Raw genomic sequence first — 23,774 nt, 5'->3', positions numbered from 1 at the left:
TGTGCGATGTCAGTGCACGTTAAAGATCCCCAGGTGGTCGAAATTATTCCGGAGCCCTCCACTACGGCACCTCCTTCTTCCCTTCTTCTTTCACTCCCTCCCTTGTCCTTTCCCTTACGGCGCGGTTCAGGTGTCCAACGATATATGAGACAGATACTGCGCCATTTCCTTTCCCCCAAAACAAATTATTATTAAAGCTCACTGAGTTGGCTTTCCCGGTTTGCATACTTATAAAATGGCATCTCTCGCACTTCTTACATATAAAATACAGGCGCAGTTGGTGTATTTGCAGATGAAGTTGACTTGATTTCGGCGATGATACGACGCGCAACTACGTCATTTCATAATTAGGTAATGCGGTAAAGCCACCTCAAAGAAGTTTCAAATGAGTATTTTTGACCTTCGGTATTTCAAATCAAATTGCCAATTAAGAAAATTTGTGAACAATGTTCGCCTTCGATGTTGACGGCCATCAATTTCGCAATATAACCTTTGCCCCTGAAATCAAGAATAAAAAGTTTCTCGGTTAACTTAAGTGAATTGATCGTCTAATTTCTCCTCTGTATGAGGTGCATAATGTCCGTCTTGCTATACAGTCCAGCTCAAGAGACCCCACCAATGAATATGTCATAGTTTTTAAAATAAAAACCTGTAAAGATTAAAAAACACCTTATATTTGCATCAGAGAGCGGGGGTTCAATAGAAGGGAGGGAGATAACTGCTGTTGGTAATAGTGTGGGACGTAGGGAAAACGTAACCGAAACTTAGGCGTGAGACGACATGACTTCCCATTTGAAAAAGAAAACAAATTCCTGGCTACTCACCGTATGTTGAAAAGAAACAGCGGTGATAGCCGATACACGGTACACCCTGATGCACACAGACTACACACAGTCATACAAACAGAATGCATATTACTACACTATGAAATTTAACACCGCTATTATTAGGCATAAGATAGCCGAAGTGTGTCGCCAAATTTAGTAAATTGACACCACAAAGGTCCTTTCAAAGCATTAAACACTGTGCGATGGCTGGGGTTGGTTATGCGTCAGTTATAAATGTGCTGTGGGCGCTCGCTACTGCCGTGGCAGCGTCATCTAACGGACACGGGATGAAATTCAGCCTTCAGTATTTTGCGGAATTCGCATGCTTACCTTAAGGACTTTTAATGAAATCGCAGACCACGGAGGCTGCTTTTCGATAAAGGTGCAATGCAAAAGATCGCAGTGTGCTGTGCGATATCACAACACGTTAAAGAAACCAGTGTGGTCAGAATTATTAGAAGATCTGTATATCCGCGCCTTGTCCGCTTTCTTAAAGCTTTAGCATGAGAACCTCCCATGTTCGAAAAATATGTCCCTTCATCCTGCCGTCCGTCTAAAGCTTTGGCTGGCAGGTGCCAAGGAGGAGGGATGGTCGAAGTTATATCGGAGCCGTCCACGACTGCACCTGGTCCTCCCTTTCTCCTTTCACTTCATCCTTCATTTCCCTTATGGTGCGCTTGAAGTATATCTACCGAGAAATGCGACAGCTACTGAGCCTCGCCTTTCGTGAAGGCCATTTGTTCACTTTTTTTCCCTTGACGACACGGTTGAGGTGATGATCAAGTGTGATACAATTACTACGATTTTCTTGATAGCCAGGTCTTCCCTTTTCACACCACTCCCATTCTCGAGGCTCGGATGTTGTCACGCGAACACAATCGCGTCCTCTGGGCATCCTCATCAATAACTGCTATGGGTTTAAAAAACAAGAAAAAATAAACACACGTTATGGGGACTTTGATCCACGACGTCCCTTTTGGTTCTCTTTCCAGCGATGCACCCTCCCACGGCTTTGTCTCGAGGAGGGACGCGCCAAGTGACCCTCCCTAGTTACCTTAACTAACAATATAGGGCGCCTGCGTCGCAGCGACATGAGCGCCACGTCCGGCATGACTACTGCACGCGCGCTGGAGAGCACACTCTCTTCGGCGGGGAAACGTCGGCGCGTGCGGACGTGTAGGCGCGGGTCTCTGGTCTTCGCCAGCAGGGTGAGGCCGTGGGGGAGAACGTTCTCCTGCATCTCGTGCCGTCTGGCCGAGGAGGACCTTCCCTGCCATAGCATGTGCTGACCCGAAAGACGTGGGCTTGATCCCGGCCGCGGCGGTCGAATTTCGATGGAGGCGAAATTCTAGAGGCCCGTGTACTGTGCGATGTCAGTGCACGTTAAAGAACCCCAGGTGGTCGAAATTCCCGGAGGCCTCCACTACGGCGTCCCTCATAGCCTGAGTCGCTTTGGGAAGTTAAACCTTATCAAACCAAACCAAACCTGCCCTAGCATGAGCGAGCGTTCGCTCGATTGTAACCGTGCTGGTGAGTCGGACAACCTGGATTCCTTGACGCATTTTGTTCCTAGCTGGCGTTATTGTTGTTATAGTAATAAATGCCTGTTTTGTGTCAGCCAGAGTCTCGTTCCTTTGTTCCCCCACAAAGCAAGGCCCTGCGTGCGCTCGGTAGCGTACGCGACAACGGGGTGGGGTCTGGCGGTTCTGAATTTCCTTGGCCGCGATTAACCGGGGGAGAACTTATTTATCTCCCCAATTAAACCCCACAACGTAAAAGCAGAGTACGCGCGCGACCCGACTCAGTCAGGTTAGTGCTCGTGGGTTACGCTCTCACGTCATGCGAATAGGCTCAGAAATATGTATAGGTGTCCATAGAGTTAATTTCGGAAGAATTCATTGCAAGAATGACTGCTGCATGAAATTTTGAAGGGCGCTTCGCTATCCCTGTGCACCGTCCCATTTTTTGCTAGGTGGTGTAAATAGCAAAATTTTGAATTTTTAATGTGCAAGATTTTTCCGGTGTTCCGCTTCAGCTGGAATTCTTATGAATTCGTGGCTCTGTCACATTCCCAACACTGAACATGAACCGGCTAGCGGTGGGCGTCAAAATCCATCCCCTTTTGCCTCGGTTCTGATGGTGTTCGCATTTCTCCAGAGCCATGGCATTTCTCAATAAGCATGTTTATTTAGAGTCTGCGGAGTATTGCATATTGTCTTGTTGTAAATGGTGTACGGACGCTGGGTCGGGCACAGGTAATCGAACAGGAACAGGCAGCACCGAGGAATGTTGTCAACGTAAATGTCTCTCACCCAGAGTTCGCATCCTGAAAGCAGCACAGTAAAATACAAAAGGCTGGAATCAATTACGTTTCACTGGCATTACATTCGCCATAAGACCGCCAATCGTAGCGGACCTATATCTGTGCTAACTTCATAACACGTTGTTGTATGTGATAAAAGGCTGCAAGCCTTTCCACCGTTGCTTTTCATTTTGCTTTAACCTGATCTGTAATGATTACAGTACCGAGAAAACCATGAAGTAAACAGTCATGTTATTAAGAAATAAAAACACTTCATCCCACCCTATGCGATAACCAATATCACTACTTCGCCTTTTTGACAAATTAGGCGCTGTACCTTCAACCTGTGATTTAAGTGGGGTGTTGTCTACTTTTGCTTTCAACCACGAGATATGAAGCGGAGGTCATTCCTGAGCCTTGGACGTAATGCCGGTATGTTGTAATTTTCAGTGCAGGTGCCTTCGTACATTCTTGTTGTACATCTTCATTTTATTCTTTATCTAAAGCACAAATAATTTAGGCGATATAAAGATCGTATAGCCGGCAGGATAATTTCTATTTGTGCCACGCTGCCTGTTCGGAAAGAAAGAGAGCTCGGTTGGCAGTGAAGACCTAAAGCGTCGTAGACGGAGCCGAAGATCTGGCGCGAGAAAATAAACAGAGGGTTTTGAAATGTAAGCTGATTTTTTACCAGTGTAGCCTCTGTCACATTAATCACCAACCTTTCCTATACATATTCACATGTGCCCAGCAGACAAGCAGCTAGAGGACGTTTTATGCGTACTATACTGCCCAGGTGTGCACGTCTGCATTTACCTGTTGTGTGCGCAGACTACTTAAGAAGAAAAATACAAGTTTCAACTGAGAAAGTAGCTTTGCGTGTTCCAGTCTTTGTCTTAATAAGAGTACGAAGTAAAGGCAGCTGTCTGGGGCCGTTATTAAAACGTAGCATAAGCGGAGTCTGGTTGCAGCCAATGAAACGGCTAGAAATTGCAATCTTGATGTCTGCATATAATTTTAGCAGCTGGTATAGTATTGCCGCCATTACCCAATGCGTAGCTTTCCTACGCGGAAGGTGTAGCTAGCTGTAATCTTGCTCACTTCTGGACTGAACTGCTCTTCAAGGTAGGCAACGACGGTGTCCAATATTCAATTGTAATGAGCACAGGGGGCCGAATGCCTGGCAGGAAGCGAACGACATCGTCGCTGAGGGTAGATACTATAATGCACTGCGATTTCCATGGTTGGTGACGTCGTGGGCTGAAAATAAGGTTTCAACTGTGTACTGCGTCATAAAAAGCAACTGGATACGACATCATCTTGCTCCATATGTAGCCCAAGAGGGATGCCATCCTCGTCGCCGCTAAAGTAAATGGACAAGTAGGCTTAGCTAGGCGGTATATAGAAACGTATACTTGAAGCCCCCCCCTTCTTCTTTTACTTAAATATTTCTGAGGGGCGTTACTTTTACTGGCTACCACTCCGTATATAGCCTCGGTGAATACGAAGTGCTGGCGAGCGCATAGAAGCGTGCTGGCGGTACAGCCGTAATAACTCTGTTCTATGTCGAATAAAATATTTTAGCATGATTTCGTTCACTGAACCTCATAGCTGTTCATAACGAGCTAGACATCGATAAAATTTAACTATAGATGCTTATGAACTATTACTTAATTAAAGTAATCAATTTATGCACTCATTAAGGTGCTACAGAAGTGCCAAACAACAGTAATAAAAAGTAAGGCTGAGAAGAGTTGTATGGAGACTATACGCACCGAGCTTCGTGTTTTGGTATGGGTATGGAAAGCTGAGGAGTTGACACGTCATTCCCTCGGCAAAAATGACGATGGCGAATAAGATTTTTTTACCTGCAAACATCATTAAAGAAATATGTGTTCAGGGGCTGAAAACGGAAGAAAATCGTTCGAAATTGAGGGGAAAAATAATTTGGAAAGAAAATGCATAGTAGGACTATATCGGCTTTGGCATCCATTTATCGTGTAAACATTGGCCTCTGCAAGAGAGATTTCGGAGGCCTTCAATGTGAACAGGACTGACAAGCCTGTCAGTTATACCTCCATTAATTTCACATACAACCAAAAAGCCCTGCTTGACTCAGAAACACAACTGCGGGTCACGGGGGTCGCCAGTGTCGGCTTGACGTACCTCCACGGAGCGGATTCCTCAGACCGCGGCCCCTACTGCGGCTTCTTCCTGGCGAGAGCAGGCCTACCCCAGTATGACCTGCTTGCGCTGCGGTCAGCGGGGCCATTAGTTCAGGGACTGTGCCGGCCCTTCCTCGTCGGGAAACGATCCGGAGGAACACCGGGGGCCCAGTTTCGCCGAATAAAATCAGTGTCACCCTCCACGCTTCTCCTGTCTCCACGTTCCCCTCGTTTATCGCTTTTTGTTCCCGTGTTGTGCATTGCGTGTTCGTAGGCGTTACTCTGCTCGGGCAGCATGTGAGCGCCCTGGCCGACACGGGGTCAGCGCTCAATGTATTGGACAAGTCGCTCTTTGCCAACCCACCCCACTTGCTTCTGCCAGCTTTTGAAACTCGGCTGCTAGCTTTGAACGGCGTCGTGGCTAACCAGTTTCGACGTGTCGTCTTTAATGTGCGTACCTTCGGCACGACCTACTTTACTGAGTTCTTGGTCGCCGATAGCCCAATTTGGCTGCCGGTCCTAGGATGCAGCTGGTGCCAGCAGGCGGGGATGGTTGTGGACTTTTCGGCCCCGAAACAGCGGGCGCACTTACCCCCCTGTGGCAAAGGCTGGGCTCGCCAGATTTTTCACCTCGGTGCTGGCCTGTACCTACCTTTGGTGTCGGCGCCCAAGAATGCCTCCGGCTTTCTGCGCGATGTCGTCTCGATCATTGGTCACCACTGGGCACAGCGCACGTGTTGACCCCTGGCTCACCGATTGTATCTCTGCAGCCTGCAGCTACGACGCCTCCCGCCCTGGCGCCAGAAGTCGTACAGTGGTAGTCGTTCGATTTTGGCTCCAACCTGACCGCCGCGGAGCTCGCCTCACTGATGGCCCTGCTGCATGGTCATTGCAGCTGTCTTGCCCTCCGTGCCAATGAACTCGAGTGCACACCTTGGCCGCACCACCGCATCGACACTGCGGCTCACGGCCCATTCATCACCAACCCAGTCGTGTTGCACGGGCCAAACGGCGGGTCATCCAGCAGCACGAGGCCGACATGCTTGACCAGGGCATCATTTCCCCCTCGTGTAGCCCTGGTCCTCCCTGTATTTCTTGTGTGGAAGAAGGATCGGACAATTCGCATCCACGTCACTGAAAGCTCAATGCCCTCACCCTTCACGTGTATCCGCTGCCTCGCCTTGACGACGCGCTCAACCACCTCAAGGGAAAGAATATTTTACCACCTTGGGCCTTCTTTCGGGCTACTGGTAGGTGCCTTTTCATCCCCACGACGCGGAGAAGGCGCCTTTCGTGACCACCGACGGCCTGTACCAGTTCAATCGTATCCCCTTCGGCTATGCCCCACCCATGTTTCAGGGCCTTATAGACCGCGTGTTGTGTCAAATGAAGTAGACTATGGTGTTAGTCTACCTGGATGACGTAATTGTCTACGGGGTTACTTTTGAAGAACATCAGAGACGCCTTTAGCTTCGCTTCAACCCGGGCTTCGCTTGAAACCGAAAAAGTGCTTTTTCGGTTTTGCCGGGGTGACTTACTTGGTCCACGTCGCGGACAGACATGGTATTCGTCCCGACCCTCGCATGCTGCGGGGTGTCATGGCTTAGGAAGCTCAAGCCACGCGAAAGGAACTAGAAGGTTTCCTTGGATTTGCTTCCTACTTCTGCCGATCCATTCCGCAACTTGCTAAACGAAGCGTGCCTTTAACAGCCCTGTTTAAAAAGCATACTGTGTAAAATGGGACCCCGGCCCAACAACTAGCGTGCCCTCCTCGAGCCCCCTACTTTAGCCCATTGCGACGAGTCAGTCCTAGGGAGACTCATCGGCACTCAGCGGAGCTCGAGTGCCTCGCCGTTGTTTGGGCGGTTGCGAAGTTCCGTCCCTACCTATACGGCCGCCACTTTACAACAGCTGCGGACAACAGCGCACTGACTTGGTTGCAGTACTTTATGCATTTGAGTGCGAAGATCGCGCGCTGGTCTCCAACTTCAAGAGCCCGACTTCACCACTGCGCATCGGCGCGCCTCCGCCCATCAAGACGACGATTTTCTTTTTCGCCGCCCTTTGTCTGTGACGTCTTTGATGGACCTGTGGGCTCCGCAAGCCAACGACCCCGACCTGGCTACCGTAGTCCGCTCCCTCAAAGCCTGTGCTAGGACGAGCAACCGCAAGCTGCGCCGCGTCTATCGACTCACGGACGGCCTCTTGTACCGTGTGAAGCAGCTCCGTGCCCGACTTTCAATGTGATTGCCGGTGGTTCCTGAAAAGTTGCGGCCGCATGTCTTGCGTGGTTTGCACGACGCTCCCACTGCAGGTCACCTTGGTCGCGGCAAGACTTACGCGCTCGGGATGCTTTTGGTGCCCTAATATGGTTAGTGACAACACGTGGCGCTGTGCCAGACATGTGCCGGAAGCAGTCTAGCGGCGGCCCCAAGCCAACCCTGGAGGCTGTCCCAACTCCCACTTCGCCTTTCGAACTGGTCCGACTAGACCATTTGGGCCCGTTTGCCAAGACGCGCGCCGGTAGCACGCATGTCCTGGTCGCAATCGGCCACTTCTCCATGTGGGTCGAAGCTTTCCCCGCTACCGACACATTGTCCCGTCATGACTTCTTGTTTGCGGAGCGGCATCTCGTTTTCCGGCATGGCGTGCCCGGCCGATTCATCATGGAGAGTGCGAGCTGCTTCATGTCACATGAATTTACATACATACATACATACATACATACATACATACATACATACATACAAGTTTTATTCTCCACAAAGAAGTGGAAGGAGGTGGAGGGAAAAGCCGTACATTTGCGGCTTTAAAAATCCTCCGCCCCCTTAAAGTGTATACATACATACATACATACATACATACATACATACATACATACATACATACATACATACATACATACATACATACATACATGCATACATGCATGCATACATACATACATACATACATACATACATACATACATACATACATACATACATACATACATACATACATACATACATACATACATACATACATACATACATACATACATACATACATACATACAAGTTTTATTCTCCACAAAGAAGTGGAAGGAGGTGGAGGGAAAAGCCGTACATTTGCGGCTTGAAAAATCTTTCGCCCCCTTACAGTGTACATAGCAGCAGAGTGGGGCAATAGACAATGTCACATTTTTTTGTTTTCAAAGAGAAAAGAAAAACAGCACTGTATCGCATCAGAGAATAAAATAAGCCTAAATAAGAGTTTCAATGGAGCACTGGATTTGGACGCCTGGAAATTTTTTTATTTTTTTCTTCTTTATTTTTTTTTTAAATGAAACAATGTAATGTAATTGAACATAAGGATAGACCTCTGCATTCATTCACAAAAAAGAGTATGAGTAGCAAAATATTGGTACATATTTGGAAGAGACATATCGAATAGATCAGCCCCTTCTTTTTCTGCAGCATTCAATAATCGCGGAAGATTATACCGGACTGTTTGTTGTCCATAGGCAGTGCGACATTTTGGAACTTTCCATCATTCTGGAGTTCTGGTGCTGTTGGTGGGATAATTGGGTCTTAACTCTGCCATTTCCGCAAAAACTGCACTCTCTCGTTGGACACTTAAACGATACTGCCTGCATAATTTGTATTCGTATATATTTCTTACTTTCAATAAATTAAGATATGTGAAGAAGGTGCTGTGTATTCAACGTTTTCAATTATTCGTACTATTTTTTCTGTAGCCTTGTAGCCTTTCAAGCTTCAATACATTAGTGTTTGTTGATGTTCCCCAAACTAAATGAGAGTAGTTTAGGTGGGAGACAAAGAGAGCGTTGTAGACCATTAGTTTAACTTTTTTTGGAAGAGTATAGCGGTTGCGATTTAAAATTCTAGTTATGCAGCTCAGTTTGCTGATTAGACTGTTTACATGATCATTCCATTGTAAAGTTGAAGTAAACTGAAGTTGAAGTAAGTTGAAGTAATTTCGGAGCCCTTCGCTCTTTTGGCCTTTCGGCACTCGGCCCTGTACTACGTCCGTCAAGCGCCTGGAGTGCACCGGCCTCGTGGAGCGTGTCAACCGTAACCTCACGAATATACTTTCCGCCTACGCAGCTCCGTCCCAAACCAACTGAGACCACTTTGTTCCTGCCACAGCTCTCGCCGTCAACATTGTAAAGCACGAAACAACGCATGTGACACCGTTTTCAGTTGTCTATGACCCGAAGGTCGTGTGCCACGCTGGTGGCTTTGATGAAGAAACTGACGTTCCGCTCCGGCCGCCTCTAAGTGCTGTTGTCGCTTCAAGTGCTTCTCGGTGCTGTTGTTCCTATACCTTCTAGGCACGAGTTCCCAACACCAACTGCTACGTGACACTAGTGGAGTTTGCGGACTTGACGCCCCGATGTCCAGGAAGCCTGCTGAAAGCCGCTCATAGAGTCCCGACCGGCCTCCACTTGTGCGCACACCCGTCCACCGTGGCAGCCGGCGCCTTCTGCAGGGGACTGGCCCCAGAGTTTGGCTCCTACACGAAGAGGCACCCACTCATCGACCCGTTGAGACTTGCTCCATGGCGCAGGCTAGCGCGTCTCCCTTGACGCTTCAGCGAGCCCGTGTGCCGGCGAGTTTCCATGGCACCACGTTCGAAGACTTCGAAAACTGGCTTGATCAGTTTGAGCGGGTGGCCAGTTTCAACCAGTGGAGCCCTACGTAAAAGCTGCGGAAAGTTTATTTCGTACTCGAAGACGGAGCCAGGACTTGGTTCGAGAACAAGGAGGCTAATATCCAAAGCTGGGATAACTTTCGCCACCAGGTCCGAGACACTTCTGCTAGCACAGACCTCCGGGATAGTGGACGCCGACTCGTGGACACTTTCATACAAAAGCCTAATGAGAGCGCTGCCATGTTCGCCGAGTACATGGCACGTTTTTTTCGCCGCGCTGACCCCGCTATGTCGGAAGCCACGACGCGCCGCCACCTGATGCAAGGTGTGAAAGGCGAACTCTTCACTGGTTTGGCCCAAAATCTCTGCCACACTGTCGCAGACTACCCCATGTATAAGTTTTCTCAAGTATATATGTTCTTTCAATAGTGAAACTGAAGGGAGCTTATTCTAGAAAACAACTAGAAAGGCAGAATGATACAATGGCGAAGGGCAAGAGTAACCGAGAAAGAAGAACAGAGCTCTTCATTAAACGGATGATGACACGTCACGTACCATTATATAGTAATTGAATGGCGTTTGTTGTATTCTTGTACCAATGTTTTCTAGGCCGTGCCTCTGTTTTTATTGCATATCTGAAAGAGGACGAAATGCCATTATCAGTATACAGGTGGCACCTCTCCTATCAACAACTTATGTAACTATTGTTTGTGGTGCACATCACTTGCATCATCAAATACAAGCCGCCAGATCAAGTGATGCCATAAACACCAACGCCAACGCCACCACGGGCTAACTGCTGACAGGGACGCCGTAGTGGAGGGCTCTGGAAATTTTGACCACCTGGTGATCTTTCACGTGCACTGACATCGCACAGTACACGGGGCTCTAGCATTTCGCCTCCATCGCAATGCGACCGCCGCGGTCGGGATCAAACCCCCGTCTTTCGGGTCAGCAGAAAGCTGACCCCAGCACCAGCAGCCGGGCATCATAACCACTGAGCCACCGCGGCGGCAGATATATGAACATAAAGTAGGCAATGGCATTCGACATATACCGGAATTGACCCACTACGCTATCGCGTTATGCTCTTATCACGGAGCTTGATCCCCCCCCCCCCCCCTCCCCCTTCTTTTTTAAATGTAATTTGCGCTGCGTCTCACAATAAAAACCACTGACACTCGCTGCTTAACGCGCTCGCTTGGAATTGAGTTTGGCAGGCTCAATTTGGCTTGAACACACTTCACGCTGTACACGTGAGCATTTAGCTCCCCTGTGCGACGAAAAGTCCTGCAGAAGGCCGGTGTCGAGTTCGGGAACATAGCCCGGTGTAGGGGGGTGTAGGGGGGTGCCGTTTAGCACGAATTGTGAGCGCAGCATTTAATCCTCGACTCAAGCTAGCGAGCCAAACCACCCTACCCTGCTCATTCATTTTTTTATTTCAGTAATACTGCCAGCTTTGAACAAAGGTCCTTTGCAAGAGTGGGTGCCATATAAAATGCACGTTGACAAGGGAAACGCACGTTGACAAGAAATGACAAAAAAGAAGCAATTTTGTTAATAAATGATCTTAAAGCATCGGAAAAAAGACTCGAGCGTTGGACACTCCATGACAACGCGACTCAGGCTATTCCATTCTCGAAAGGTTCGTGGGATGAAGGAATTTTTCAAACCATCAGTCCTGCAAGTAAAGTCTAATTTTTTAGAATGATGTGATCGTGTTGGGCGTCGAGAGACGTATTGAATGTACTGCTCTCTATTTATTTCAATTAACCACGGTAGATTAAGCGCATGTATTTTAGCCTTTCGCGGCGTCTCCTTTCCTGCAGTGTTTCTAGGTTTGCCCTGTCTAAGAGAAGGCTCGGTGATGTTTTCCAGCTATATGAATTATAAATAAATCTGATTTGCTTTGAACATTTTCAAGTTTGGTTATGCTGGCTTGGGTGTACGGATGCCAAACGACTGCTGCGTATTCCAGGATTGGCCTAATGAACTTCTTATAAGCTATTAGCTTCATTTCATGTGTGGATTGTCGCAGGTACCTTCTTAAAAAACCTAGCTTACACATTGCTTTCTCAATATAAGTGACATGGTCATTCCACTTAAGATCTGCAGCGATTACGACGCTTAGATATTTATAAGTTTCTACAAAGGATAAATGCTGACCATTAGTTGAAAAGTTTGAAGGCAGCTTTTTGCGTGTTGTCCTCATGGCAGTATATCAGGGAGTCAAGAGGAAAACTCTGCACGTGGTAGCGATTGTGGCTCGGCTTGAGCCAGTGAGCAGGCCTGTGCACTTTCCTTCTTTTCTTCCTGGCAGCAACAGACAGACAGACAGACAGACAGACAGACAGACAGACAGACAGACAGACAGACAGACAGACAGACAGACAGACAGACAGACAGACAGACAGACAGACAGACAGACAGACAGACAGACAGACAGACAGACAGACAGACAGACAGACAGACAGACAGACAGACAGACAGACAGACAGACAGACAGACAGACAGACAGACAGACAGACAGACAGACAGACAGACAGACAGACAGACAGACAGACAGACAGACAGACAGACAGACAGACAGACAGACAGACAGACAGACAGACAGACAGACAGACAGACAGACAGACAGACAGACAGACAGACAGACAGACAGACAGACAGACAGACAGACAGACAGACAGACAGACAGACAGACAGACAGACAGACAGACAGACAGACAGACAGACAGACAGACAGACAGACAGACAGACAGACAGACGGACGGACGGACGGACGGACGGACGGACGGACGGACGGACGGACGGACGGACGGACGGACGGACGGACGGACGGACGGACGGACGGACATTTAGCACTTACGTTTTGTTATCTCTCCTGTACATAAACTCTAAATCAGCTTTCATTTGTCCAAGTGCAGTAGTCTTAACCCTCGCACAGAGAGCTTTGGGGCCTCCAAAAGTAGTTCTTACTGGAAACGTTGACTTAAAGAGATAGTATGTTGTGTTGCTCCACTGTTTCAGGACCTGAAAAATAAAAACAAAGTTATTGGAAATTCGCATAGATATGGTTAAACTGCTAAATGCTTGAACTGCAACACCAAACAACTCGGATTTTCTCTGCAAAACTTTCGGCTCATACGACCACATTGCATGTGGTAGGGTTCCTCATCTCGTGTCCATCAGTAGGCCAATCCGCCTTTTGTGTGACCGTTCTGCGCATGCTCAAAATAATAGCAGCGATCTGTAGGGCGCTTTTCCGCGCCGCGTCTGTAGCAAACACGTTTGTAGCAACAAAAACGGAGTCGTCGATGCCAAGTATTTGCGCCCACCTAACATGGACTTCCATGTCCGTGACGACGACCGTGTTGCGAAGAGGTGAACGCAACAGCAAAAGCTCCTATGCGCCTTCGTTTGTCAGCAAGGCAACGCCAAGCAAAAGCGTTGGCCGCAACGCAGGCCATCATAAGCACTACAATGATTCAACGCCTCATAGGTCGCACCGACCAATATCCGTCGCCTCTGTACTGCACTTGGTGTTGGTATCTAGCTCTGTTTTGCGGTCGGCTTTGCAAACAGCTCGTGCGTCATCTGAAGGAATGTTAAAGACAATACTTCTTAATTAAACATCTGCCTAGTAAAGGTGAACTTCTCTCAAGAATGTGGCGGTGAGGATGACAGCATGATAGCGCGGCTGTTAAGCTCTTCTTTCGCTTTGCTTGACACAAAAAGCAAGGGGCACTCTGCTTGGGCAAAAAATGTCTTGACATTTGCGGCGACAGTAGATTTACTTGTGCTTTTTGAAAACACTAAGAGAAATGCCTATGATTGCGATAGCCTTGCTGCGAACGGTTTAAGGGCCTGTCTAGTTATCGCGACGGACCCGGCTCTTCTCGCGTAAAGGGACCGAACGCTGACTAAAGCTTATCACGAGATTATGGCGGAAAGACAAATATTGTGCCTCATATTGTAAGAATGCAGCACTGCAACATATAATAATAATAATAATAATAATAATAATAATAATAATAATAATAATAATAATAATAATAATAATAATAATAATAATAATAATAATAATAATAATAATAATAATAATAATAATAATGATAATAATAATAATAATAATAATAATAATAATAATAATAATAATAATAATAATAAGTTTATTTCCATCAGATCAAGTACAATTTGATGGAGGAGGGGAGAAAAAAAGCGGCTTCCGCTTGACAGAGTTCTCACCTCCTGTTCAGGCGGCAGTTACAGGAACGAGAAACAATTTTTTTAGCATAACAGTCAGCTTCAATATACAATAGTATACAGTCAAGAAAATAAACACCATAGTGGGCGCATTCAAACAGAAATACCAGGAATTATAAGGAACGAAATAAAATAGGCGGCTAAGCATCAAAGAACAAATAAGAGTAGAAGGTCCGTCATACAACACGGTTGACGTATTAGTGGTAACTGCGATGAACTAGAATATTTCGCAGAGAGGAGAGAGTAATATCGGGAAAGCTAACGTTAGCTTCAATTAGCTTGTTAAGTGCGAGCGGTAACTGATAATTAACCATTTGACGGCCATAGTTGGTTCTTGTAGATAGTAAAACCCACTGTTGTTTATGGCGGTGCGTATAGGGCGAATCAGACTGATGCAAACAGGCCAGAGAGGAAATGGTGTCGATACGTCGTTTTTGCTCGACTTTATATAGGCGCAACAGTCTATAAGCCTAAAGATTTAGTATTGTAATGATGCCGAGGGTAGTTATCAGATTCTGGGTTGTGTGTCTGCTGGGAAAGTCATAGACTATACGAAGGATTTTTTTCTGAAGCACCAATATCCTTTGTAAATTAGAATGTGCTGTTGTTGCCCAATCTAACGTACTGTAATTTAGGTGGGAGCAGAATAAAGAATTATATAGGGCAAGTTTGACTTTTTCCGGTAAATTGTTTCTCTGACGCGATAGAAAGCCTGCAACCTTAGATGCCTTCAGCGTGACGTAATTAACATGGTCATCCCATTGCATGTTTTCTTGAAGATAAACACCCAACGATTTAAATGATTTTACTGTTTCAATTAATTGTGATTTGTAAAACAAAGCTATTTCTGTACTACAAGTTTTATTCTTTGGACGGAAAACTACAGCTTTAGATTTTGTCAGTTATTGAGAGGGAATTCATGTCTGACCATTCTGCTAGTTTGTTAAGAATGCGATTAGCATGCATGCTTAGATCATTGTAAGTATCATCAGGTATGAAGATTGTAGTATCATCTCCATAAATTATAAAGCGGGCGAAAGTGTCAATATTAACAATATCATTAATATATATATTAAACAGCAGCTGACCAAGGATACTGCCTTGAGGGACACCGGTACTAACTGAACATTGTGATGATTTATAGTTACTAATTAATCTGAACATATTGTTTTCGAGATGATAAATAAGATTTCATAAGAAGTAAGGCTTGTGCTCATATCCCATATAATTCTAGCTTTTAGAAAAGATAGTTATGGTTAATTCTGTCGAAAGCCTTAGTAAAGTCAATAAAAATACCTAATAATAACAGTCTGCTTTCAAAGTGTTCTAATATATATTCCTTCTGATGAAGAAGGGCGAGTTCTGTTGATTTATTCTGTCTAAATCCGTACTGTGAACTAGTAATTATGTTCTGAGATTGCAGAAATTTTTCTATTCGTATTAGAATAATTTTTTTTCCAGGCAATTCAACAAAAAGGGGAATAATACTGATTGGCCTGTAATTACCTAAATCATTCTTGTTACCCTTTTTGTAAAGGACAGACACCTTTGCTAGCTGCATATCTGAGGGAAAAGTTGCTGTTTTTAAGAATGAGTTATATATATAAGCTTGAGGGACAGAGATACCTTCAATGATATGTTTGACAGGAAGAATCTGTACGTTATTGTTAACATCACATGAGGTGGAGTTTGATAATTCGTGAAATATATCTATAATTTCTCTTTCACCAACCGGTGCAAGAAAAAGGGTAGCAGGACATCTTGTGATAAGTCGATGGAGCCATTCAGAGGCAGGTTCAATGTATTGCGTGAAATGAGTGTTGAATGCTTCAGCTAAGTTGTTGCCTGCATAGTCCTTTCCATCAATAGTGACCTTGTTGACTGCGGCGTTGATGTACTTGCCATCAAGAGAACGCAGCTTTTTCCAAAGTATATCAAGACGATCAACTGTGCGAAAGTAATTCTCATAGTAACGTCTCCTTGCATTACGTATATCACTGTCTAGCTTATTTCTGTTTTCTTGAATTCTTTCAGAACGGAAATGTTTTTGGATGTAACAAAAGAATTGTACAGCTTATTCTTCTCTTTGATGCGCGCCAATAACTCTGGTGATATCCACGGCTGTCGCACTTTCCTGTTCTTTCGTTTGCTTTTAAGAGGAAAATGCTTGCGATATGTGGCGTTAAATTTTTCTACAAAGGCTTGATATAATTCGTTCGCGTTCTTTTGGTTATATACGCCGTCCCATTGTACAACGCACATCTCCGCATGGAAAGCATCAAGGGAGGCTGCTGTTATATCTAGGAATAAAGATACCATCTGCTTTTTAAATTTGGGTTTCACAGTGTGACATAATAGATAAATTCCCATGTGGCCGCTTAGATCGCAGCAAGTTACTCCGGAGAGTAATGAAGAAGCATCGATATTGGTGATAAATAAATCAAGTAGATATTCTGAGCTCGAGGTTACGCGAGTCGGGTCTTTGATAGTAACTGCCATGCCGAAGCTGGGGGTGCAGAATTATGTCGAAGTTGACACTGTTTGCAACATTCGATAACATGCCAGTCAGTCAGTCAGTCAGTCAGTCAGTCAGTCAGTCAGTCAGTCAGTCAGTCAGTCAGTCAGTCAGTCAGTCAGTCAGTCGGTCGGTCGGTCGGTCGGTCGGTCGGTCGGTCGGTCGGTCAGTCAGTCACAGTCAGTCAGTCACAGTCAGTCAGTCATTCAGTCATTCAGTCAGTCAGTCAGTCAGTCTGTCAGTCAGTCAGTCAGTCAGTGAGTCAGTCAGTCAGTCAGTCAGTCAGTCAGTCAGTCAGTCAGTCAGTCAGTCAGTCAGTCAGTCAGTCAGTCAGTCAGTCAGTCAGTCAGTTTTTATTGGCAGGAAAATCACATCAACCTGCGGGTGGCAGAGACTAAAGGCATGGTTGCCTGACGAGGTCTCTGCCCCCGTAACAAAAGGAGCAACCTACAGCAGTACAGCAGAGAGCTGGTACAAAAAAAAGAAGCTGTGTTACAGATAGTACACGCATACATACAACATATGGCCGTACTTAAGCACTATGGACAGTTTTTTTTAAAATCACATTGAAGATTCACCCAAATATCGCAAAAACACGTAAAAAGAAGTCAACAATGTCTATGTTAAAGTCACCGCTAATCACTAACTCGTATTTATGTTCACATATAAAAGTAAGAAAGGACTCTATATACTCAAAGAAAACACAAATGTCGCCACTCAGTGGTCTATAAAATACAGAAAACACAGTATTATTGGTTATTACAGAAACAACTTCCACATCTGGAGACATGTGACATAAATCTTCCACCAATTTATACTCAATTCGGTTATTAACAAGAATACAGACTCCTCCACCACGACGACGGTCGCGGTTAAGGGAAAACGTTGAAAATGACTGCAACTGAAAGTTGTCTGTATTAAGCCACGATTCTGAAATCATAACAAAATCAAAGAAGAAGCCGAAGCTTTGCAACAGAATTTGAAACTCGTCTAGTTTGTTGTTTAGCGATCACACATTAAGATTGAAACATTTCAGCACAGAAGAACATAACCACTGTGGGAGCAGCGTGTGCCTTGTAGCACCAGGTAAAAGATAACGTGCGCTTGTAGCCATGACAGAGCTAGTGCTGCGCTGTTGCAGTGAACAGGCGGTTATCAGTTAATGACAAATCTAGCTAAGTCACGTGCGTCAGTGACTACCTGTGCGGAGTCACCTTCGTTTCTGCGGATGAGCAATTTACCATTGGAGCCCCAGACAAAGCGGTAGCGCTATTGCTTTTAGCCCATTCTTTGGATGTTGAAAGCAGAAGCTTTGTACGGCGCGTCAGGGTATCGCACATGTACAGATTGCTGTCCTTTTCTCTTAGCAAGGCTCTCTTTGCAATCCCCTTGTCTTTGAGTGCTTGCCTTCCAAACCTCACTAGAATAGCGGGCACTTTACACATTTTGGATGGGAGCCTATGACAAACTTCAACATCGCAGTCATCAACCTCTGCCAAGTCAATGAGGATAAATAGTTTTACTTTGGCAATGAATATTGCATAACAAGCCATCTTGCGGTGAAACCCGCTATTATCACTCTAGCCCAACGCGTGACCACATATCGGTAAATACTGTTTTTTTTAAACGTTCATAGTGTTTTTTTCTTTAAAGAGTATTCGTCATGGTTGAATATAGTTTATATTTTCTTCACTGCACCCTTCGATGAAAAGCAACGTTTCCTTCACATCGTCGACCATGCACGTTTAGCTTTTGTATTTAGGTGGCACCGCAATGTTTGCAATTTGTTGGGTCGAGCCGCAACCACAGTCTATACTAAAGCTTTCGTCGGCGAGGGGTAAATCACTGTGCTATAACAGCTTCGGGTGTGGAAACTGAAATGGACGCTTCTCTATATACTAAAATTATATTATTATAGTCTACTCTATTTAGACTCATCTGTATTCTGTCTGGCTGGCGTACCCACAATACAGCAGTGGTGCGGCCGAAGTTCTTCTATAACCTCAACTTACTATCTGTCTGGCTGGTGTGCGGGCAGGACACTTTTATTTTTCTTTCTTTTTTATAAGCACTTTCTAACATATGTCTGGCAGATGAGATTTATCTGAAATCAATAGCAGCTCCGAGCCGCCACGAGAATACGAACTAATAACGAGGGGAGGTGCTTCTCTACTCTCTTCGCGGTGTTCTCTTGGCAGATGCACGGCCCTATCGAACGTTAAACAACGTCGCTTCGTTATTTCAGGTTAGGCTGTACAACCCTCTACTTCGGAACGAAGTAATCTGGGTCAGCGCTATTCACGGCTCCGCTCTGAAAACTACTGTAAAGTGACTTGTAGCGGCCCCGCACCGCACGAATCACAGAACATGTGCCCGGCGACGCGCACTTTATGCCCGATCAAAACATGAGGATATATGACTAAGCATGACTGTGCGAGTGTCAAAGCTTTACGTGAAAACATTCTGCTGTCAAAACGCAAACGGCGTGCTGTCACGCACTGTGGTAGCAAGCGCGAAGTTTTGGCACGTTTGCCAGCCGTCAGCTCTGGTGGTTTCGCCAGCACCGAAGAAACGGCCGTACAGCGCTCTGTAACCGTAGGTGGAGCGGCGAAACGGGAGAAGAGTCCTTCATAATCCAGACAATAGAATAAACTCTTAATAGCAACAATGGTAATATTCCGCCTAGGTACTTAAGATGTCTACCTGAACGAACATGTACCGACAGAGTTGATACCTACATGCGTTGAGTGACGGAAGACGAAACGTGTAACGTTTTAACAATAACCTGTGGTCGGCGTTCCTTTTCTATTCGACACCCAGCCACTACCCGACCAGACGAGCTGTCCTGAAACCTTATATTTCGTGGACTTCTATCGTGGGAAAAATAACAGCGAAGTTAAGACAACGGCGAAAAGACACAGACACGGTACTTCCAGCACTTACAAGTAGTAATATAAGAGTTCGACACTCTGTCTTTAAGCCTCTGTTGTAGGAACTCATAACAATGGAACCAAGATATCAGGAGCATGGAAATGGCGTTGCACCGAACAAGTGTGTCTGCTGACAGAGCGTACTTGCCCTGAGATATCAACTTGCAATGGAGAAATATTTTACACTGCTTCCGCGGTGCGGCTACTTTTCTTGTCGGTAGTACCGATATATATGCGGAACGAACGTCAGTGGTGGTAATATGAGAGTACCTTTTAAAATTAGTTAGGCACGGGGTACTCACGTCTGTGCCTCGGTTCTATGGAGTGGCAACGTTATCAGACATTATGGGATGAGCAGCGCTTGCAGACGAGGACAATGTAGGAAAAAATGACGCACACAGCTTTTTCTTTCCCTGTCATTGTCAACAAGCTCTGCTTACCTCATGATGTCTGCAAACCAGCATAACCCAGAAATTTACCCTTATCAGGCATTATTAGATCTTGTCACTGAGTGTGAGTCGACCTAATACCCTTTTCCCAAGCATTTCACACGAGAAGAGCCCATCGCCGAACCGCGGGAAGCCTTCTACCCATAAAAAATTACCGGTGGCTTAGCTCGGCTATGCCAGGATATACGTAGCGAGAGGTACGTTTCCCTGGCTGAGCTTGCTGTTCCCATTGACTGAGGTCTTCACAAGGCTCCATCTCGGCGTCTATGCGCCGTCTATTACGCTCGGCAGTCTGACGTCTCCGTTTGGCAAGCCGTTCCTCTCTCTGTTCGGGCGTCTCCGCTGCTCTATTCGCCTTCTGACGCTCATTCTCTCTTTGTTGAGTAGCCAACTGCCAGGCGACAACCTCAGGTTGGAGGAGTTAATCTTCTCTTGTCTATATATGCCCCGGCTGGGCTCTCCTTCTCTGCGTGCATGTCTAACGTTGTGATGCAGCCGCCCATTACATCTCCGCCTTTTATACGCAATGCTGCGCATGCGACGAGCGGTTCTGGTGATAGAGCGGCTTGCGGCGATACGACGACGAAGCGCGCGGCGCACCTGTGAGGCCTCTCTGGCTATCATGGTATCAGCGCATGCGCACAACTGCTCATCCGCGTGATGTCACGCGTGACTCCGACGATGGAGTGGGCGCGCGGCCACAGCGACGGCGAAACGCACGACGCACCCGCTGCTCCTCTCCGGTTGCCATGGTAACGGCGCATGCGCACAACGGGCTCGACTGGTAGCCAAGTGTAGCTCTCGCTATAAAAACCAGTGGGAACTCAGCGGCACTGACGATAAAACCTAACCCGTTCCGAATGTGACGCGGATGCTCTGACCACCAGGCTACCCGTTCGGCACTCCGGCCAACCAGGTATCCACTGTGTTCTTTAAATGGGTACAAGCCATGGGCCGGCCAGCTGCTTAGATATCTATGGTGTACGGCTGGGGAAAGTGGCATGCGCCTTCAAACTCCGCCACTGCAAGCGACTGTCGTGCGAGTCTCGTGCCTCATGGATATTTTATTTACTGGCTCACTGTCTGCTCCTCAAGGTGTCCTATTAGGCCACCGGCTGGGCGCGAGAGTCACAGAAAACGCGTGAAAAAAGTTCCCATTACTGGACGGGCGTTTGGCTTCTAGAGCGGCAAAATATCGTGACTTTTAATAATATTACAAGGTCCTTCAAAAGTTCGGAGCATGTTGGCCGCTGCCCACAGCCTACCACAATCAACCAAACCAAGGCAAACACAGTCGCAAAGGATGTGGGCAGCATTCCGGCGGTGTTGGCACCATTGTGTACCCTGCAGCGTCAGTGGTGGCAGTGGCTGTTAAGTGCAATAAAAAAACCCAGAAAAGAAAAGAAAAGAAAAAAAACGCCAAGAGGAAACGCTGAAAAATTAGCGGCGACAACTTGGAAGAACAACTCCGCTTAAAAGTTAGCAACGTGTAACAGAATATCAAGACATTAAGCCGTGATTATTCATTGTATTCCGAGTAAGTTTGTGCTTTGGGAATAAAAGTTAAACAGCAAAAACCGCAACAGTAATTGATTACTTTTCTGAGATTGTTCAGTTACTGTCCTGGGGCTGTAACTAATCACTGTAATCAGTTGCATTTCAGATGAAGTAATTGTGATTGTAATCGGTTACTTATTTTCTGTATCACCTAAAAAAACTTGATGAAGTTCACTTGTCACGACCATGGTCGAAAAAAAAGAATGACGTTTCGAGAGCGCTGCGGCTTCCTTTTTTCAAAATCAGGCAACTGGCGGACATATCCGGGTTTTTGTAGCACTTAGAGGCGTTTTTAGTGATTGGTCATAAATGGAATATAAGGTGCAATTATGCAAGGCTGAAAGACAAGCTGACTGTAGAAGGAAGCAGTTGAGCCCCGTGCAAATGATAATAAGTGTGAGGGAACCCTTCAACAAGGTAACCATGAAGGCTGGTGAAATTATGACTCAGGAAACTCTTGTTTTAGCAAGCATGCCTGGTCAGAAAGGCAAAGGTAGTTTTTAAACGCGTTTACAAAGGACATTCTGATTTTTCCAGAGCCCTACTGTCTTCTCTGGACGTTGCGCCGAATTTATTGCTTGTATATGAAACAGCATGATTATACTGTTTGGTGGTTCTTCGGCGCATTAAAGCAATGCTATAAAATGCTTAGAAAAATAACTAAAATACCTGCCAAGCATCCTGGTACTCTCCAAACCTTTTCTCGTCCGCCCACGGTTCTGGGGCAGTTCTCTGTGCGACAGCGTGGATACAGAAGAAGGCTCCCAACAGGGCAAACGGAGCGAGATGCATGGTCTGTCGTGCAGTTGGTGTGCTGCCTTCGGCTGCACGATAAAATTAATTTTTCTGCCCTTCGAGTCTGCACAATGCTGAGCACAACCGTCGACCAAGTGACCGGGCTGCACAGCAGGTCTTTTATATTGAGCCCAGCTCAAATGTCTTGTCATTATTTAGTGGAAAATAAGATTAAGAGACCTAGTGACAACCGCTTGGCGTCAGTTCACGGGGCTTGGGTTGACTTTTAGTTGCTTCTGTATTGTGATGAGCACGTGTAGTGAAAAGCGCTGAATGTAATAATGCCTCTCTAGGAATTTAAACGACTTTGACGCCGATAAAGTTCAAATGTGGATGTAGCGTAGTTTAAGTGCATCTAAAGCAACGGCACATGCGCTGCCGGCTCAAAGAAACAGAAGTAGGCGGATTCGCCTGTCGTCTCTCGTGCTCTCTGACCTTTCAGCCAGAGCGTGAAGCGTTTGTAGAATGCTTTAAAAAAAAAAGAACGTCGTGTTCTCCTCTTCTATACGACCTCGCATAAGCAGCAGAAGGATGATACAGTCCTGCTCGTATCTTTCGAGAATGATGCAGAAAGGTCACAAAATAGCGTGGGTGCGTAGATAGCGAAGCTGTGCTCATCTGGAATCCTGCATGAGGCTGTGACTACCACATGCATTGCCACCCCGCACAAATGTCACTGCCTCTCTGCTCCCACTATATGACGAAAACTTAGCATGCTTGGATTATTCTGTCAATACCAGGGCCCCACATGAACCAATTAGAACAAGCTCGATTGAGTTTTACGCACAATGAGATCAAATATTTCACGAGCCGCCGCGGTGGCTGAGTGGTTACGGCCCTCGGCTGCTGGCCCGAAAGACGCGGGTTCGATCCCGGCCGCGGCGGTCGAATGTCGATGGAGGCGAAATTCTATAGGCCCGTGTACTGTGCGATGTCAGTGCACGTTAAAGAACCCCAGGTGGTCGAAATTTCCGGAGACATTCACTACGGCGTCCCTCATAGCCTGAGTCGCTTTGGGACGTTAAACCCCTATAAACCAAACCAAACCAAATATTCCACGGCGACTTTCTTTTGCGTTACGCCTTTTAGCATCGTCTTGTTCCTTGCGAGTGAATTCATTGGCTGAGCAATCGAGCCTTTATCAACCTGCGCACATATTTTCGGAATGCTGTAGACTTTAGAGGCACTAAGATGTTTTCATCGTTCAAACAAATGCCCGACTTCGCTGCCCTCTCGGATATAAAGGCTTTTTTTTATTGTCGTGTACACGAAAGCAGAGATTACCACGTGTTAGCGGCGCCAGCTACACCGT

The 23,774-nt window shown here is 46.3% G+C and overlaps 1 protein-coding gene across 1 annotated transcript; it reads right to left on the bottom strand.

Moving 5' to 3' along the window:
- Positions 1–2,998: 2,998 nt before the first annotated feature.
- On the bottom strand, positions 2,999–22,517 carry LOC144103753 (male-specific histamine-binding salivary protein-like). Its single transcript, XM_077636408.1, has 5 exons — positions 22,337–22,517; positions 12,820–12,983; positions 10,506–10,585; positions 4,905–4,997; positions 2,999–3,153 (listed from the first exon to the last, which is right to left on the bottom strand). The coding sequence occupies exons 1-5, from the start codon at positions 22,457–22,459 to the stop codon at positions 2,999–3,001; spliced, it is 615 nt and encodes a 204-aa protein (XP_077492534.1). The 5' UTR covers positions 22,460–22,517.
- Between the last annotated feature and the right edge of the window lie 1,257 nt (positions 22,518–23,774).

Source organism: Amblyomma americanum, chromosome 9, assembly GCF_052857255.1.
Source record: "Amblyomma americanum isolate KBUSLIRL-KWMA chromosome 9, ASM5285725v1, whole genome shotgun sequence".
Taxonomy (NCBI): domain Eukaryota; kingdom Metazoa; phylum Arthropoda; class Arachnida; order Ixodida; family Ixodidae; genus Amblyomma; species Amblyomma americanum.
The sequence above is the reverse complement of the archived record's forward strand: the minus strand, read 5'-3'. Positions and strand labels throughout refer to the sequence as shown.

Coding starts and splice junctions, on each gene's coding strand:
- LOC144103753 (XM_077636408.1), bottom strand. CDS start 22,459: ATGCATCTCGCTCCGTTTGCCCTGTTGGGAGCCTTCTTCTGTATCCAC. Junction 12,984..22,336: donor AGTACCAGGATGCTTGGCAG/GTATTTTAGTTA, acceptor TTTATTTTTCAG/GTCCTGAAACAGTGGAGCAA. Junction 3,154..4,904: donor ATACCAAAACACGAAGCTCG/GTGCGTATAGTC, acceptor TGCTGCTTTCAG/GATGCGAACTCTGGGTGAGA.